The 18398-nt window shown below is 41.1% G+C and overlaps 1 protein-coding gene across 6 annotated transcripts in view; it reads left to right on the forward strand.

The window, feature by feature from the left end:
* Nucleotides 1-18398, forward strand: part of CFAP61 (cilia and flagella associated protein 61) — a 285685-nt gene that overhangs the window by 25912 nt on the left and 241375 nt on the right. For 4 of the 6 annotated variants that reach the window (XM_013057056.2, XM_004754128.3, XM_004754127.3 and 1 more), the window contains one exon: nt 11156-11288. The exons of 1 other annotated variant lie outside the window; for it this stretch is intronic. In XM_013057056.2, the coding sequence (XP_012912510.1) occupies nt 11156-11288 (133 nt within the window). Of the gene's footprint in view, nt 1-11155; nt 11289-18398 lie in introns of those variants that run through there. One more of the 6 variants, XM_013057058.2, reaches the window with a different exon arrangement.

Genomic DNA, 18398 nt, shown 5'->3' on the forward strand with positions numbered 1-18398 from the left:
TAAGAAGCCCTCTGTTCAAAATGTTCACATTCAAGTTTTGATACTAGCAGGTGTAGAATTTCAGGTAGCCAGAAAATGCACTTATATAGATCACGTCCCTTCCTTAAGGGTGGAGGAAAAAAGATTTTTCAGAAGGTCAGATGAGCGAGGCCATGTATTCTCTTAGGCTGCTGCTTTTCTCTTATTTCCCCCACATTGATTTTTTGACATTTGTCTCATCAATAGTTACTTGCTCTGATAATTAACAGTGAAGAACACAGTTCTTAAAACACTAGACCAGAGAAAGGTTTGGGATGTAATTATCCTGCCCTGTTTACCTAGCAACATGTTCAGAACCAGGAAATTAACACTGTAATACCCAGTCCTGGTTCTTTGATGTACCCATGTGGAAAATTGTGCTGTAATCAGCCCCTCCACTTAGACAGTAACTATTATAGTTACTGTTCTATATTTTGCATAATATTTGAACTAAAGTGTAACTCCTTCTGGACATAACTTTATAATCTATAGTGGGCTTGATTAATACTCATCTGTGGGTTTGAGATGTTCTCAGACTGAGAGACTGTTGGAATAGTCTTTCTGGGGGAAAACCTACCCTTTTCAAATCTTTCATGGGGGTTGGGGGAGTCCTGGGAAGGACTCGCCAGGAAAGGGTTATGTGCTGTCAATCAGTGTTGTAAAATAACTAAAATGGACTGCTGTTTTTCTGCTGGCAATAAAGGTTAACCAGATTGTGTCAACATTATTGCTATGTAAAATAGATGAAAGACAATTGCGGGCTTTAAAATGTAAGATTGTTGGTTTTTAAACATGAACTTTTCACCTTTTAAAGCAGTTGCTTTTTTGGATTTGCTTAAGTTGGACTTCTGAGCAATTTCATAGAAATAAACGTTCTGAGGCTTAAGTTATTAGAATCCTAAAGCATTAAAAATGGCGGGGGAGCGCAATTAGGAGCTTCACCGTTGCTCGTCTTGAGTCCCGGTAAGTGACCCAGCCAATAAAATCTGGTTAACAATCCAGCTGGAGTGACAGCGTGCCAAGACGGACTTTTGGATCAGATCCTGGTGGTATAAACGGCAGGGGCCTCTTACTGGCTTTGCACGTGCTTTGAAGTCATTTAGGGCTTGAAATCCTCCGTCATTTTAAAAAATCACGACATTTTCCAAGGAGGAGAAACTAAACGGTTCCAAAATCCATCTCCAAATTCTAAAATGGAATATGTGGTTGAGGAAAGATGGATTTGATTTTCTTAAAGAAGACCACTAGAGGTCACAAGAGATCTTGGAAAAAAACAGGTGCTTTGTTTTCCTTGTCTGAAAGAAAAAGACTGACTTTTTAGGATCTCCTATCTCAAGTTGAAACAGTGTTCATGGCAAAAGGTTGGTTTAACCCAAACACACTGCTTTCTTTAGGACTACCACTACATTAGATTCTCTGTGAATTTTTCCCCCCCTTCATTCACTGATTTCTTATAGCACAGGCACACATACACTCTCGGACTTGAAGAAATACAGTATTTATGGCATTTCAAGTAACATCAGAATCACGTTTTCAACAGTACATGTTTAAGACTAGCTAATGAAATGCAAATCCTCTCTGGATGTGGAAAATACCGTCAGACAGGAGAGGAGAGGCCGTGCCAATATTCTGACTGCAAAGGTGGCTGGGGGCGCCCCTGCTGCTGCTGTCGTTCCAGTCCTTAAGTGTGAACTTTCCATCTGTGAATTCACAATGCTTTCTTTACTGGCAAGGAAACAATATGTATCCCCTGCCCTGTGGAGGGAAGCTAGCCTGTAGCTTTCCTCTAGGATTGTAATTATACAGAAGAGTGGTCAGTATGCTGACACTTTGAAACAATCTGAGGGTCTCCCTGTCACCAAGAGACCATGCCAGTCAGCTGGGAAAGTTCTGCAGGTTCCAGGCATCCTGGTGTTCCTTGAAAGCCCAGCTAACTGACATAGTGGAAATGATGAGAGCCTGTCCTCCCAGGAAGCAAGGGAGAGCCATTCCATTCCTGTCATCCTCCACCTTCCCTTCCGCTGGGTTTAGAGGACACCCACACCCCAAGGATGTGTCCTGGAGAGGCTGTTGATTTCCTCATGCTTTGGATTCTACTTCCATTTGCATCTGGCGCATTTGTCAGAGTCTGATAGACATTTAGGTACCTCAGCAATCAATCAGTCTTTATGGGATGGACCTTTTGTTTCCTCCAAACAAGGTAAAATGGAATATTCTATAACTGATTACATTAATAAGCACATTGTTGACTCTTCCAAGCCACTTCCCAAGTGGAAGATATAGAATAATGTTGCTTTTCACCCAGAAAATGGTATCATTCCCATTGTATGTTATGTTGATGAATTATAACCTGACATAGGCATTAGCCCTGAAACACCGTGGGTCAAAAAGGTGCCGGACACGTGGCTGTGCTGTGCCAAACGAATTCACAGTCGCCACTCTCCTGTCCCAGAGGCAGGCAGTGCTCATCACCTCAAAGTGCTCGAATTGAAGCATTTTCCTGGATGAATTGTTTTTTGTAGCTGGGGTGTTTTGTTTCTGTGGGGCTGGACTTTGTCGTATGCCATTTGAGACTCTGCAAGGCTGATGTCATACTTTATCATTAACACTGGGGCTGATGCAAGATCATAAATTATCAATTACCCCAAGGAATGTATTTGGCAGAACAAGTTCCACTCTATCCATTTTAGGGAAGAGCTGAAGGGAGAGAGACTGTAGAATGCCACAGTTTGGATATTTTCTTCCTATTTTTCCCAGAAGAATGAGTACAGAGGCATGAATATGGATAACTGTTACAAGGCTGCAGAGGGCCCATGATTAGGTATACGGATGGCCTTGGGTCTCTTTGAGCCTTTATTTCGGACTTTTATATCCATTAAGTATTATTTTTACATCCATCGTATGTAGACCAAAGCCCATGGTACACAGTTGATTTTAGAGTTTTCTATATGATAGGTGTTTAAATTCACTTAAAAGGATTAGGATATTGAATTATTTTCCCATTATTTACAACAATTATCTCTATTAATATCAATGTGGAGTTTTGTTTTTGGCAAAGTGTTTGAAAATGGATTTATTGGCTATTCTCTTTTAGAATCTTTTTCCCCCCCCCCAAACAAGTATCATTCAGTGCTTTTTATAGAGAAAAGCCCTCCTCTGTTAAGGTGAAAAGCCCTCAGCACCCTTTTGGCAGTGTAATTGGGGAAGTGGGTTCTGAAATGCAGTGGGTGTTCGAGGTTCTTTGAGCAGAGGTCCTGAGTGCTGGGGCGGGGTGGGTTGGGGAGAGCCAGTTGGTGGGGTTTCTGGGTGGTGTGGTTTGTGGCAGGGGAATGTGAAGTCTCCCCAGAGCACATGCTGCTGAGGGCTTACTGCCTGCAGGGAGTCCCTTGTACCTTGTACCTTGGACCCTCCCTGTTGTCCTTGTCCCTACCTGTTTAGTAGAGGAGAAACAAAGGCTTAGCGCTGAAGTGCTGGGCAGGTTTCCTATCAGTATAGGGCTGTGGTTTCCCCTCAGGCCACACGTCGCTCACCTAGAAAACCGGACTTCACAATGGTACCCCACAGCACCATCAGTGCCTGTCAGGTCCCCATATATCCTGGTGATGCGGAGGGCCCTGCCCATGTTGGCTGCTACAGTTGCTTCCGTGAGGCCTACAGGGGATGCGGATGTCAAAGGTCAACAAAGCCAGACTGGTTAAAGTGGTAAGGACAGATTTTAATCAGTAATAACTATTACAATAGGGAAACGTGTGCAGTGTCAACTGAACTCAACTTTGGTTTGTACACAAGTGATGGCCTTTTAAAGAGAAAATGAGGATATTGGGAGGGGGCTAGGAGAGTCTCAGTAGTCAGGGAATGAAAAATTATAAGACATAGGAAGTGTGCTCATTCCTCGTAAAAGCCATCTGAGTTTGCTAGCTGGAGCTCATTGAAGTTAGGCTCCTGCCCTCCCACAGAGACTGGGAGACAAGGGGCCCACCCTCAGGTGTGCGGTAGAACAAGTAGGAAGTTGTTCTGGCAATCTTGCTTTCTCAGGAAAGCACTTCAAGTGGGGCTGGGGTCATTGTGGCATTGAGCTCAGAAAAGCGATGTGGGTGTTTGTTCAAGTCTTTATAGACCAAGGTTGAAGTCTAGTCAAGAAGTGGATTCAGAGTGTCTTGGTTAACCTTTTTTATGGAGAAGAACAGGACTCTCCATCTCTGTCCCCAAAGAGCATATTTTTTGTTTGGGAACATGCCTTTCTTTGACATTAACACAAAAATGAACAATAGATATCCAGTTTTGACCCTGTCATTAGGTTCCTGGGAAAGGAGTCTGGGAAGATGAACCACAGGAGGGTGTGTGTGTGTGTGTGTGTGTGTTGGTGGGGGGTGGGGGGGCACTAAGCCTTGAAGGATGCTGGGATTTTGAATAACTGAGGGACTCACGGTGCTGGATTAGGGACAGAGGCAGAAGGAGGAAAAATGTTGAGGTTCCCTTCTAGGGACTATGAGTAGATCAACTTGTGTTATTGTTGGTTCATAATGAAAGAGGCTTTAAAAATGAGACTAAGCGTTCTGGCTCATCTCAGAAACAGCAGGGGGTATCCAAAGTTTTTTAGTGAGGGAATGAGGTAAGGAAAGCAAAGGTTGTTTGGGTTTTTTTTCCAATCAAGAAGTAATATATTATCTTAATATTATTAAAGAAATTAAATTTATGGTTTAAGAACCTCTGGAAAAAAAGTCTCCAGGCCTTGATGCTTTCACTGCAGAATTTTACCAAACGTTTAAAGGGACACCTGGGTGGCTTAGTTGGTTAAGTGTTTGCCTTTAGCTCAGATCATGATTCCAGGATCCTGGGACTGAGCCCCGCATCAGGCTCCTTGCTTGGTGGGGAGCCTGCTTCTCCCTCTCCTGCTCTCCCTGCTTGTGCCTGCTCTCTCTCTCTCTGTCAAATAAATTAAATCTTAAAAAAAACAAAGAATTTTACCAAATGTTTAAAGAAATAATACCATTCTACATAATCAATAAAGTAGAGTTTTTGTTTTGTTTTGTTTTTTTATTAACTTATGATATATTATTTGCTTCAGGGGTACAGATCTGTTCATCAGTCTTACACAATTCACAGAACTCTCTATAGCACATACCCTCCCCAATGTCCATAGCCCAGCCACCTTATCTCTCCTCTCGACCCCCCAGCAACCCTCAGTTTGTTTCCTGAGATTAAGAGTCTCTTGTGTTTTGTCTACCTCCCCGGTCCCATCTTGTTTCATTTTTCCCATCTCTACCCCCACGACCCCATGCCATGCCTCTCAAATTCCTCATATCAGAGAGATCCTATGATAATTGTCTTTCTTTGATTGAGTTATTTTGCTTAGCATAATACCCTCTAGTTCTGTCCTCATCATTGCAAATGGCAAGACTTCCTTTTCTGATGGTTGCACAGTATTCTATTGTGTATATATGCCACATCTTCTTTATCCATTCATCTGTTGATATCTAGGTTCTTTCCATAGTTTGGCTATTGTGGACATTACTGCTATGAACATTCGGGTGCATGTGCTCCTTCAGATCACTACGTTTGTATCTTTAGAGTAAATACCCAGTAATGCAATTGCTGGATATAGTATTCTTGACTGCATATTTTTCTCATTTAGTGCTCTGAATATATTATGCCAGTCTTTTCTGGCCTGCCAGGTCTCCGTGGATAAATCTGCTGCCAATATAATATTTCTACCATTGTATGTTACAGACCTCTTGTCCCAAGCTGCTTTCAGGATTTTCTCTTTGTCACTGAGACTTGTAAATTTTACTATTAGATGATGGGTTATGGACTTGTTTTTATTGATTTTGAGAGGAGTTCTCTGTGCCTCCTGGATTTTGATGCTTGTTCCCTTTGCCAAATTAGGGAAGTTCTCTGCGATAATTTGCTCCAATATACCTTCTGCCCCCCTCTCTCTTTCTCCTTCTTCTTCTGGCATCCCAATTATTCTAATACTGTTTCATCTTATGGTATCACTTATCTCTCAATTCTCCCCTCGTAGTCCAGTAGTTGTTCATCTCTCTTTTTCTCAGCTTATTTATTCTCCACCATTTGGTCTTCTATATCACTAATTCTCTCTTCTGCCTCATATATCTTAGCAGTAAGAGCCTCCATTTTTTATTGCACCTCATTAATAGCTTTTTAAAAATTTCAACTTGGTTTGATTTTAGTTATTTTATTTCTCCAGAAAGGGATTTTATTTCTCTAGAAAGGGAGTCTCTTGTATCTTCCATGCTTTTCTGGAGCCCAGCTAGCCCCTTGATAATCATCATTCTGAACTCTAGTTCTGACACTTTACCAATGTCCGTATTGATTAGGTCCCTAGCCATTGGTACTGCCTCTTGTTTTTTGTTTTTTTGAGGTGAGTTTTTCCCTCTTTGTCATTTTATCCAGATAAGAATAGATGAATGAGAAAACAAAATACTAAAAGGGTAGCAATGACCCCCCTCCCCAAAATATACACTAACCAAATCAGAAGAGACCTGAAACCAAGGGGAGAAAAAAGGAGAAAAAACACCACACACACACACACACACATTTGTGGACTCGTGAATAGAACAGAGCCACACACTTGATTTTGGGTGTATTTTGATCTGTTAGAAGAAACTGCCTCCCAAAATTTTAAAGAAAGAAAAATTTATATATATACAAAAATAAGGGTAAACATAATGAAGGGATGGAATATGACTGTAAAGATGAAAATTTAAAAAGATTATAAAAGAATTGATAAGTTGGTTGAAAAAAGGGGGAAAAAAAGAGGAAAGAATGTGATCAGGCTGGAGACTAGAACAAAGCCATGCGCTAGATTTAGGGTATATTTTGATCTGTGAGAAAAAACTGTATCCCAAAATTTTAAAGAAAGAAAAACCTATATGTATAAAAAGATAAGGTTAAATATAATGAAGGGATAGAATGTAACTATAACAATGAAAATATAAAAAGATTTTTTAAAAGATTGATAAGATAAAATAGTTTAAAAACATTAAAATAGAAAAAAATTTAAAAATAGAATAAGACAAAATAAAATTTTAAAAATTTAACTTTGAAAGACTAAAGAATCACACACACACACAAAAGCCATGAATTCTATGTGTTGCTTTCCCCTAGCTCTGGAGTTCTGCAGTTCTTATTGATTGGTGAACTTGATCTTGGCTGGGTGATCTTGCTGATCTTCTGGGGGAGGGGCCTGTTGCAGTGATTCTCAAATGTCTTTGCAGAGGCGGAATTGCACCACTGTTACTAGGGGCCAATTTAAGCGATCTGCTGGGGTTCGCTCTTGGAGCTTTTATTCCCTGAATGTTTTCCTTAGAGCTTTGAGGGACGAGAGTGAAAATGGCAGCATCCTAGTCTCCAGCCCATAGTTGCTGAGGGCTCGGGGACCCACTCCTCAGTGCACCCTCATAGAGATGCAATCAATCACTCCCTTCTCCCTGATCTCCGGCCACACTCTAAGCTCACCCGGCCTGTGCGGTCACATATGTTTCTATATCTGGTGCACAGTCCCGTTTGGAGTTGCCAAACCCAGCAGATTCCTGCCATGCGCTCCCACACTGCTCCTTCTGGAGGAGGAAGGAGAGTCTCCCCAGATCTGCCATTTGTGGGCTCCCCGCTCAAAGAGCAATGGCTGGACTGTGCCTTGGATCATAGTAGAGATGGAATATGACTGTAAAGATAACTGTAATGACTGTAAGAATATGACTATAAAGGTAACCCTGAGCTGAGAGCCCCTCCTTGGCTCCATCTCTGCAGCTGGCTTCCACACTTTGATATCTGGCAGCTCTGCCGCCCTCAGATACCCCTGGACTTTCTGTGAACCCTTAGGTCCTGAGATCACTGTGTCCCTGTGAGGGCTCCACCTCCCACTTAGCCTTTGGAGCAGTGTCCCTCAGTGGAGCAGACTTCTGAAAGTTCTGACTTTGTGCTCGCTGCTATACTGCTTTCTGGGAGCCGGCCCCTACCCCTATAATCTCTCTTCCCTTGTGTCACCTCGGATTCACTTCTCCACATATCCTACCTTCCAGAATGCAGTTGCTTTTCTGTTCCTAGAATTGCTGCTCTTCTCTTCAATCTTCTGTTCAGTTTGTAGAGGTTCAGAATGGTTTGATGATTATCTAGCTGAACTCCAGGGACCTGATGATATTTAGGTCTCCTTCTCCTCCGCCATTTTGCTCCTCCCTCAAGAAAGTAGAGTTTTAAACAGACTAGTGATATTGGACAGAATGAAAGAGTTTATATCCACAGTGGCCAGTGGGCAACCAGCACAATGAGTCAAGCATTTATGGTATGACTTCTCCCATTTCATGCATTGATTATAAATGTTCTTTGGTTGCTCTTTTGACCCTTCCTTCCTAAGTAGTAGTAATATTAATAAGAGTAGCACATCATGCATTATTATCTCACCATTTAATTTATTGTCTTTATGACAGATGAGAAAACTCTGGCACAGAGATGTTAAGTGATTTGCCCAAGGTCACAGTTATGAAATCCGGACATAGGCATTCTGGCTCTCAGTCCAGACTTTGGCCACTACACAGTATCATTTATTCTCCAATCTTTTTTTTTTTTTTTTTTTAAAGATTTTATTTATTTATTTGACAGACAGAGAACACAAGTAGACAGAGGCAGGCAGATAGAGAGGAAGGGAAACAGGCCCCCCGCTGAGCAGAGAGCCCAATGTGGGACTCGATCCCAGGAGCCTGAGATCACGACCCGAGCCAAAGGCAGCGGCTTAACCCACTGAGCCACCCAGGCGCCCCTCTCCAATCTTTTCAAAAGAGAACTGTGAGCCTTCAGTGCATTTATTGTGGATCTTTGGTGTACCCAGCCACAGGTGGCTGCTGGAAGCTCTCACAGAGATTGTATTTCCACAAATATAGATGGGCAGGTAGGCAAAGACTACTTTAAGAAATTAGTGGGGGGGGGCACCTGGGTGGCTCAGTGGTTTAAGCCTCTGCCTTTGGCTCAGGTTATGATCTCAGGGTCCTGGAATCAAGTCCCGCATTGGGCTCTGCTCAGCAGGGAGCCTGCTTTCTCCTCTCTCTCTCTCTCTGCCTGCCTCACTACCTACTTGTGATCTCTGTCTGTCAAATAAATAAATAAAATCTTTAAAAAAAAAAAAGAAAAAAGAAATTAGTGTGGAGCTGAAATAGTTTGTGAAATGGCTTTGGTGTCAGATATAGTCCCATCCATCCTAAAGACACAGCTGGTGAGCCACCCGGGCTCAGATGGTTAAGCATCTGCCTTCAGCTCAGGTCATGATCTCTAGATCCTGGGATCAAGCCCCATATTGGGCTCCCTGCTCAGAAGGAAGCCTGCTTCTCCTTCTCCCTCTGCCCCTCCCCCATCCTTCTGTCTTTTTCCTTACTTATACTTTCTCTGTCTCTCTTAAGTAAATAAAATCTTAAAAAGAAAAAGAAGATCAAATAGGGTTATAAAGATGGCATGGTAAGGAAGTAAAGTAAGAAGAGATAGAAGTTAGTAGCCAGATCAAATATATTACAGGGAAACAAACAAACAAAAGGTAGAACTTTTTTTTAAAAGATTTTATTTATTTATTTGACAGAGATCACAAGTAGGCAGAGAGGCAGGCAGAGAGAGAGAGAGAGGAGGAGGAGGAAGCAGGCTCCCTGTGGAGCAAAGAGCCAGATGTGGGGCTTGATCCCAGGACTCTGGGATCATGACCTGAGCTGAAGGCAGAGGCTTTAACCCACTGAGCCACTCAGGCACCCCCAAGGTAGAACATTTTAATAAGAGAAGTACCAGGAATTAAGTATAAGAACATCCTAGACAGGTAAAATAGATATAACCAAGAGTGTACTAAATATAAATATAACTAAGAGTATACTAAAAAGAAGAAATGACTATTATTGGAGTTCCAAGGCCAGCATTACCACGCTACCATAAGCCTGGTTCTTGGTTCCCTCTCTCCTCCCACACTGGTTGTTCTGTATACTGGTATAGAATCCTGACAATGGAAATTTGACGTGAATGTCTCCAAGATGGTGAGCAGAACTTCATTATTTTTAACCAGCATTCCCCCTTTATGGGAAATGGAGAGATGTCTCAAGGAATAAAGGATAGACTTCTGTTCAAGATGGCCATGGAGTTAGACCCTGAACTTACCCCACTCCATGGACATCCCAAATCAATGGCTATATCAGAGCAGTTCCCTCCTGAAGAAGAACTGAGGACTGACTGAACAGCTTCTGAACAGCACAGCGAACAATAGAGGGACCATAAAGAGAATGGCACGAGAGACAGAGATACAGGAATGAAGGGAGCCCCCACCCTGGATGCTGTGAACTTAGGTGGGCAGAGATAGTATGAGGAACCATGAGCAGACTCATCTGCCCACAGAAAAAAAGCCTCAGTTTAAAAGGGCAACTAGAATATAAAGGAACCAGCCCCAGGACCCTGCCAAATGGCAGGGGAGCTGCTGGAACCTTCTCTGAGTCAGAAGAGCTGATGAGCACGATGGTTTCTGTTCCCCATCTACCTTGATAGGAATAAAGGGTACCATGGGCCAGAGCTGGGTAAATGCATAAATAAGGTTAAATATTCTTTATGCTGGTACTTCTCAGTCTTTAATACATAACTGTGTCACTCCAGAGGAACCGATAATAAGAAATTGTCTTTAGACAGTGGAGTTCTTTTTGGGGGAGGAAGGGGATGCTGAGGACAAGGTCATGGAAGTAGTGCTCCTTGAAACACAATTGGGACATGCTGTCCCCAGCTTTTTGTCCTGTCTCGTGACAAATACTGCCTTATATTCTATATCCAAATAAGTGAATGTGTTCCCTTTGCCTGGAATTTTCTACCCCCACGTCTCTTGACATAACTCTCTGCCCTTCTCTTCATTCAGGTCTCAGCTCAGATGTTCTTCCTCAGAGAGGTCTTCCCTGATCACTTGACCCTGTCACTCCAACCCAGAGCTCTTACCCCTATTTGAAATGTTTGAAGGGATGTCATAATGTCATTCTGTTTCTCCTATTTGAGGGCAACTTCATGTCGTGAGTGTGTTGCTGTGTCCCTGGCATTTAGAATGGGCTCCGGCACGTAATAGGTGCTCCACTGAAGGAAGGAAGACCCAACCTAATGAAGCCTTCGCATTAAACAGGGTAGAAGATCATGATGACCTCATGCCGATCTTTCTGCGCCATGACATGCTTCTTAAGGAAACTTACGGCGAGTACTTCCTGGCTGAACTGATAGAGGCCCAAGATGAAGAGAATCATGCCATCGTGTGTGAGGTTGGTGATTAATCTGCCTGGGCATGCACTTAGTGAGAGAAATGAAAGAAACAAGCAACATTTTTCCTGGTTTTTGCTCAGCTCCTCCAGAGCTGCCATCCCCTCCCTGTTTCCTGAAGCCCTTCCAGCTGGCTTGCCGGGGCCCCTTCATAGTGGCGACATCCTTCCCCATGTGACCTGGCTTTAGGTTTATAGGTTTTTGTGAGATGCTTCCAGAGACTAGGCTGCTGTGGACTCTGTGCCCTGCCCCTGAAGGTAGGGATGGAAGTTGGGGTGAAAGGAAGAGATTCTTGAGGGCACCTGGGGGAATTTCTGAGACCCCCCCAGGATCCCAGAGACCACAGACCAGCATTCTGCTGGCACATGGATTTTGTCTGACTTGGAAAATAATTCTTCTTTTGTTTTACCAAAATTTCACACTTACAGAAATCTTCTAGAGACAAACCATGAGACTTTTAATCTCAGGAAACAAACTGAGGGTTCATAGAGTAGAGGAGGTAAGAGAAATAGGTTGGCTGGGTGATGGACATTAGAGAGGGTATGTATTATGGTGAGCGCTGTGAATTGTGTAAGACTGATGAATCACAGACCTGTACCCCTGAAGCAAATAATACATTATATGTTAATTAAAAAAAAAAGAAAGACAAAAAAAAGAAAGAAAACTTCTAGGCACCAATTCTCAAAATGGTAACATTTGAACATATTTGCTTTATCTTTCATTCTCTTTGCTTGCTTTTTCTCTCTATATTTGTCTGTTTTTATATATAAACATATATATTTATATTACTTATGTTACCTGGTAACATAAATGTATGTACACTGTATATATATATATATATATATATATATATATATATTTTAGAACTATTATATATTTTTCTGAAACATTCAAGAATCATTGTGGGGCTCCTGGGTGGCTTAGTGGGTTGGGCCTCTGCCTTCGGCTCGGGTCATGATCCCAGAGTCCTGGGATTGAGTCCCACATCAGGCTCTCTGCTCGGCAGGGAGCCTGCTTCTTCCTCTCTCTCTCTCTCTGCCTACTTGTGATCTCTCTCTCTGTAAAATAAATAAATAAAATCGTTTTTTAAAAAAATAGAATGAGCTGTGGATGCTACGCCCCCTTCACCACTAAATACTTCAGTGTGTATTTCCTAAAAACAAGAATGTCCTCTGATGTAACTGTGGTACCGCGTTCAGGTGGAGCACCCCATTATTCTAACTACAGACCTTACTCCGATTGTATTCACAGTCCTTTTCAGCAGAAGTGATTCCTCATCATCTGCTGCACTCAGGTGCCCTGTGTCTTCAGTCCCCTGTAATCGGAACAACTCCCCAGTCTCTTTGTTTTTCAGGACAATGATAGTTTTGAAGAGCGCAGGTCTGTCATTCTGTGCAGTGTGTCTCAATTTGGAGTTGTCCCTCGTTTTCTCATGATTTGATTTAGGGTGTAGATGATTAAATTTCATTGTATGAGTGGCCAGTATTTCAAAATTAGGAGGGTGTATGTAACAACTGGAACATCTAGCTTCTCTGGAAAAATTGGAAGGCCTGCTGTTGGACCCCAGTGAGTTGGCCCTTTGGAGCAGCTGCCGCTGTAGACAGTGCAGGTAGGTACCCTCGAGCCCATCACCATTCCCTGTGTGCCTTGGGGGTTCGCAACCCTCCTGCCCCTGAAGGAGGGTTAGTTTATATCAGTGTGGCCTTTGATAGCATTTTATATCAGTGTGGCCTTTGCTAGCATGGTAGTTGTGACCACTGTTTCAGAACATGCTTCACAAGGGTCCTAATTCCACAGCATCCATCCGGGAAGGCTTTACTGAGATGGGAGGTGGGGATGGCAGTAAAGAAAGATGGAACCCGCCCTCTCTGGTTTGACAGCTGTAGACCCTGGGGTCCACCTACACCCAAGGGAGGAGGGGAGAAGAGACCCAGGTGAGAGCTGGCAAGATAGCTAGCTTTAGTGTGTCTCAGCTCAAAGCAGCAAGCAGGCTGACCTGGCCCCAGAGGCAGCCACTGTGGGCAACTCTGCAACTCTTGAGATGGTCACTCATCCTTGCCCTGCCCCCAGAGCATTCACAGGGACACTCCTCCCTCACAGAATTTTAACTAGCTGTGGCTTCCTTCCCTGCCTCTGTCCCCAAAAGATTTGATAATGAGGATTCGATCCCAGTTCTGATAGCTGAATATCAGTGTGCAGAGGTATCTTTAACCCTTTGTGTTGGTTGGAGTGTGCTGAAATAGGCCTTCCTGAAAAATACCGGGAAGGCATTCTACCTCATTCCCTACTCCGTCTGAAGCTTTGGGCATTCTTAAGGGTTGAAAATGCTGCACTAGGGATATTCACAGCATCTGCTCAGTGGTATGGAGAAATTGTCTGACTGGAAATAAAAAAAAATTGAGACTTGGTGCCTTAGGGTAATCAGGGAAATGTGTGGTGACTGTTCATCTTTAGGAAGGATAGGGCCATGACCCATGGCATCTGCTTTGTGTGTATATAAGAAATGCGAGGAAAAGATTTTAAAGAAATAAGTACTCAAACTTGAACACATGTTGAAATGACTTCTTGGGGTGATTAGAACACAGATTCCTGGGACCCACCCTCCGTGTGATCTTGTAAGTCTGGGATAGGCCTGAGAATGTGCATTTTTCACTAGTTCTTGGGTGATATTGATGCTGCTGGTTCAGGAACCACATTTGTGCACTCAGTTTTAAAGGATTGACGCTCTCCTCCAAATGACTCACTGTTGACTTATATACAGGACTCTCACAAGGGCAGCCTTTTGTTGATGATTTTAATAATCAAGAAAAGAAAGCAATTGAACTGTGAGTGAAGATGTTCTCTTTGCATCACATGAGAAATATAGAGGCAGCTTCTGTAAAGGCCTTTAAAAGAGGTTTATATAAGCTTGGACTGAAGATTGTTTTGACAGCAAAATCTTATTTTGAATGAATTTTTGTGTTGCCTTTTGCATATCATAATAATCAATAAACATGGATAGAACCCTTGGGTACCCAGCCCTATACGTGAATACTTCATAGAATCCCAAGGTTCAGGCAAAGATGACCACAAATTAGTTTGTTTTGGTTTTTCAAGTGGATATTTGACCTTTGCTTTGTGCCAGTTTATTGAAAAGTACTTAAAGGTGGAATTCAGCAGTTTTACTTCTAGGATGATCACTCAGGGATTCTTCATACACTGATTTCTCTATTTGAGAAAACTGTAAGAGCTATTCAAAGAATATTGCTTTTCTTGGGAAACTTGGAATCAAAAGTTCTTTTATTCTGATAACATGATCTGTTTGAGGCTTGGTTCTACATCAGTGGTTCCTAAGCTCAGTTTGTAGGAGAACCACCTGGGAGACTTTTAGACTATCCCCATGCCAACAAACTTGTATCCAGAATGTATAATGAACTCATATAGTAATAAAGAGAAAAAGGATCTAAATGAAATGTGGACAAAGGATTTGAATAGACATTTCTCCAAAAAAGGTATACAAATAGCCAATAAGCTCATGAAATGATGCTCAACACCATTAGTCATCAGGAAAATACAAACCAACACCACAATGAGATACCACTTCACACTTGCTAGGATGGTTGTAATAAAAGAGAGGGACGATAACAAGTGTTGGTGAGGATGTGGAGAAAGTGGAAGGAACCTTCATAGACTGAAGGTGGGATTTTAATATGGCACAGCCACTTTAGAAAACAATCTGGCATTTTCTCAAAAAGTGGAACATAAAATTACCATTTAACCCAGCAGTTCCACTCCTAAATTAAAAATACAAGTCCACCAAAGGCATGTACACAAACATTCATAGCAGCATTATTCGTAATAGCCAAAAAGTGGAAACGACCCAAATGTCCATCTGTTGAATGAATAAACAAAAAGGTGGTATAGCCACACAATGGAATATTATTAGGAGATAAAAGGGAACGAAAGACTATGCATGCTACAACATGTTTGAACCTTGAAAACATTATGCCAGGTGAACGCATCCAGACTTCAAAGACCACGTATTGTATGATTCTATTTATATGAAAGCCTAGGAAGAACAAGTTCATAGAAACAGAAAATAGATCAGTGGCTGGAGAAAGAGGTGGATGGGGAATAATTAATAAAGGGTATGGGGTTTTTATGGGGGGTCAGGGGACAAAAACTTTTTGGAATTAGTGGTTGAAGGTATCTATCTTTATGAGTATATTAAAGCTACTGAATTGTATACTCTTTAAAGGTTTATTTTTATGGTAGGTGAATTATATCTCAATTAAAAGTCCTGATGCTGGGATATACTTAGATCAAGTAGATCAGTTGTTCATGGTGAGACGTAATCAGCATTTCTAAAACACTCCTCATATGGTCCCAGTGTGCAGTCCAAGTGGTGAAACAGTTATCTACATGCTGGACAACAAAAATGTGAAGGACAGGATGACCTTAGAGAGATAAAGTCGTTAGTTTCTTAAGGTGAGAACCGGCCCTAAATATTAGATTCTGAGATCCTATCCATAATATTTGTTTCTTCACCATTGAAAGGGTTTTATTTTTCATTTTTAGGTTTTTGCATTCTCCTTTAAGGACTTCCGTATGTTTTCATTTGACCTCTACCTTCAGGCTAATGAAAAAAAGGAAAAGTCAAGGAATATTTGGGCCCAGCAGCAGCATTTTGAAGACTATGTCTTTACATGATGAGACAAAACTACTGAGAAGTAATGACTCATGCAGACCCCAGTCAGGCCTTTTAATGACCAAAAGGGACAGTCCAGTTTAGTCAGGCCTTTGTTTTTTTAGAGAAGGCTTTTATTTATTTGTCCCAGCTGTATTGAGATGTAATTGACATACATGATTATGTAAGTTTAAGGCGTACACCATGTTGATATGTTACATTTATATAATGTAAAATGATCACACTATAGCATTAGCTAGCACCTTCACTGCATCACATAATTACCAGTACCTTTTTGTGGTGAGAATGTTTAAGATTCATTCTTTTAGCAACTTTCAAATATCTAATTCGATATTGTTAACTAAAATCACCATGCTGTACATTAGATCCCCAGAACTTATTCATCTTACAACTGGTAGTATGTGCCCTTTGACAAACCCCCTCTACCCCTTTCACTCACCTCCCAATCCCTGGTATCTATAATTTTACTGTTTCTATGTGTTCTTTTTTAGATTCCACATATAAGTGATATCATATAGTATTTGCCCTTCTGTGACTTAAGCTTAGCATAATGCCATCACAGACCACCCATGTTGTTGCAAATAGCAAGATTTCCTTCTTTTCTCATGGCTGAATAATATTCCATTGTATGCATATCTTTTAATTCATTCATCTGTTGAAAGACACTTGTTTCCATATCTTTCCATATGTGAATAATGCTACCATGAAAATGGGAGAGCAAATGTCTGTTTGAATACAACTAAAAGTTGATATACAACTAAAAGTAGTATTGCTAGGTTATATGGCAGTTCTATTTTTAATATTTTGGGAAACCTCCATACTGTTTTCCATACTGGCTGTAGCAAATTACATCCATATGAACAGTGCCTGAGGGTTACTTTTTTTTTTTTTTTTTTTAAGAATTAAGAATTGTATGCCCTACCAACTGAGTCAGCTGTGGGCCTCATGAGTGTTACTTTTTCTCCACCATCTTGCCAATGCTTGTTATCTCTTGTCTTTGTAATGGTAACCATTCTAGTAGATATAAGGAAATATCTCATTGTGGCATTGATTTTCATCTCCTCATGATTAGTGAAATTGAGCATCTTTTAATGTACCTGTTGTACCTGTTGTATGTATTCTTTGGAAAAAAAAAAAGATCTATTCAGATTCTCTGTCCATTTTTAAATTGGATCTTTTTTTCCCTATTGAGTTGTAGGGAAGTTTATGCATTTCGGTTATCAACCCCCTATCTAATATTTCAGCATCTGGTTTACAAATACTTTCTCTCACTGTGCAGATTGCCTTTTCATTGTGTTGATTTTTTTTCCTTTTGCTGTGCAGAAACTTTTTAGTTTGGTGTCATCTTACAAATTTTTGCTTTTGTTGGTTAGTGTAGTTTTGGTGTCAGATCAAAAAAATTGTTGCCAAGAACAATGTCAAGGAGCTTCTTCCCTACATCTTCCAGGAGTCATACAATTTCAGGTCTTATGTTTAAGTCTTTAATCCATTTTGAGTTAATTTTTGTGAGCGGTGTGAGATGGAGTCCAATTTCAGTCTTCTGCATGTGGCTATCAGTTTTCCCAATACTGTTTATTGAAGAGAGGGTCATTTCCCCATTGAGTATTCTTGGTTTCCTTGTTAAATATTAGTTGCTTATATATGGGTGTTTATTTCTGGGCTCCTGATTCTGTTCCACTGGTTTCTGTGTCTGCTTTTATCTTAGTACTGTACTGTTTTGATTATTATAGCCTTGTAATATGATTTGAAACCAGCTTTATTTTTTTTTAAAGATTTATTTATTTTAATTTTTGAAGATCTACTTATTTATTTATTTGAGAGAGACAGAGAGCACATACAGGTGGAAGGAGCAGGGAGTTGGAGAGAGAATCTGAAGCAGACTCAGTGCCACATGTGGAGACAACATGGGGCTGGATCTCATGACCTGGAGCTCAAGACTTGAGGCGAAATCAAGGGTTGGTCACTTAACTGACTGAGCCACCCAGGTGTCCCTCTAGTTTTGTTCTTTTGGTGTCTTCTAGGGTTCTATACAAATTTTAGGGTAGTTTGTTCTATTTTTGTGAAAAATGCCATCGGCATTTTGATAGGGATTGTAGTGACTCTAGAGATGGCTTTAGGTAATATGAACATTTTAACAATGTTAATTCTTCTAATCTTATTGTTTTTGATACTATCGTGAATGGGATTGTTTTCTTTATTTCTTTTTCAGGTATTTCATTGTTGATGTATAGAAATGCAATTGATTTCTGTGCATTGGTTTCATATTGTGCCACTTTACTGAATTCATTTATCAGTTCTAACAGTTTTTTGGTGGAGTTCTTAAGATTTTCTATATATAAGATCATATATCATTTTCCAAACAAAGGCAGTTCTACTACTTACTACTACTTTACTGCTTCTTTTCTGAAGATTTTTTTTTCTTTTT

The sequence above is a fragment of the Mustela putorius genome, unplaced genomic scaffold, assembly GCF_011764305.1.
Source record: "Mustela putorius furo isolate JIRA1106 unplaced genomic scaffold, ASM1176430v1.1 tig00000253_pilon_pilon_pilon, whole genome shotgun sequence".
In the NCBI taxonomy this organism is placed as follows: domain Eukaryota; kingdom Metazoa; phylum Chordata; class Mammalia; order Carnivora; family Mustelidae; genus Mustela; species Mustela putorius.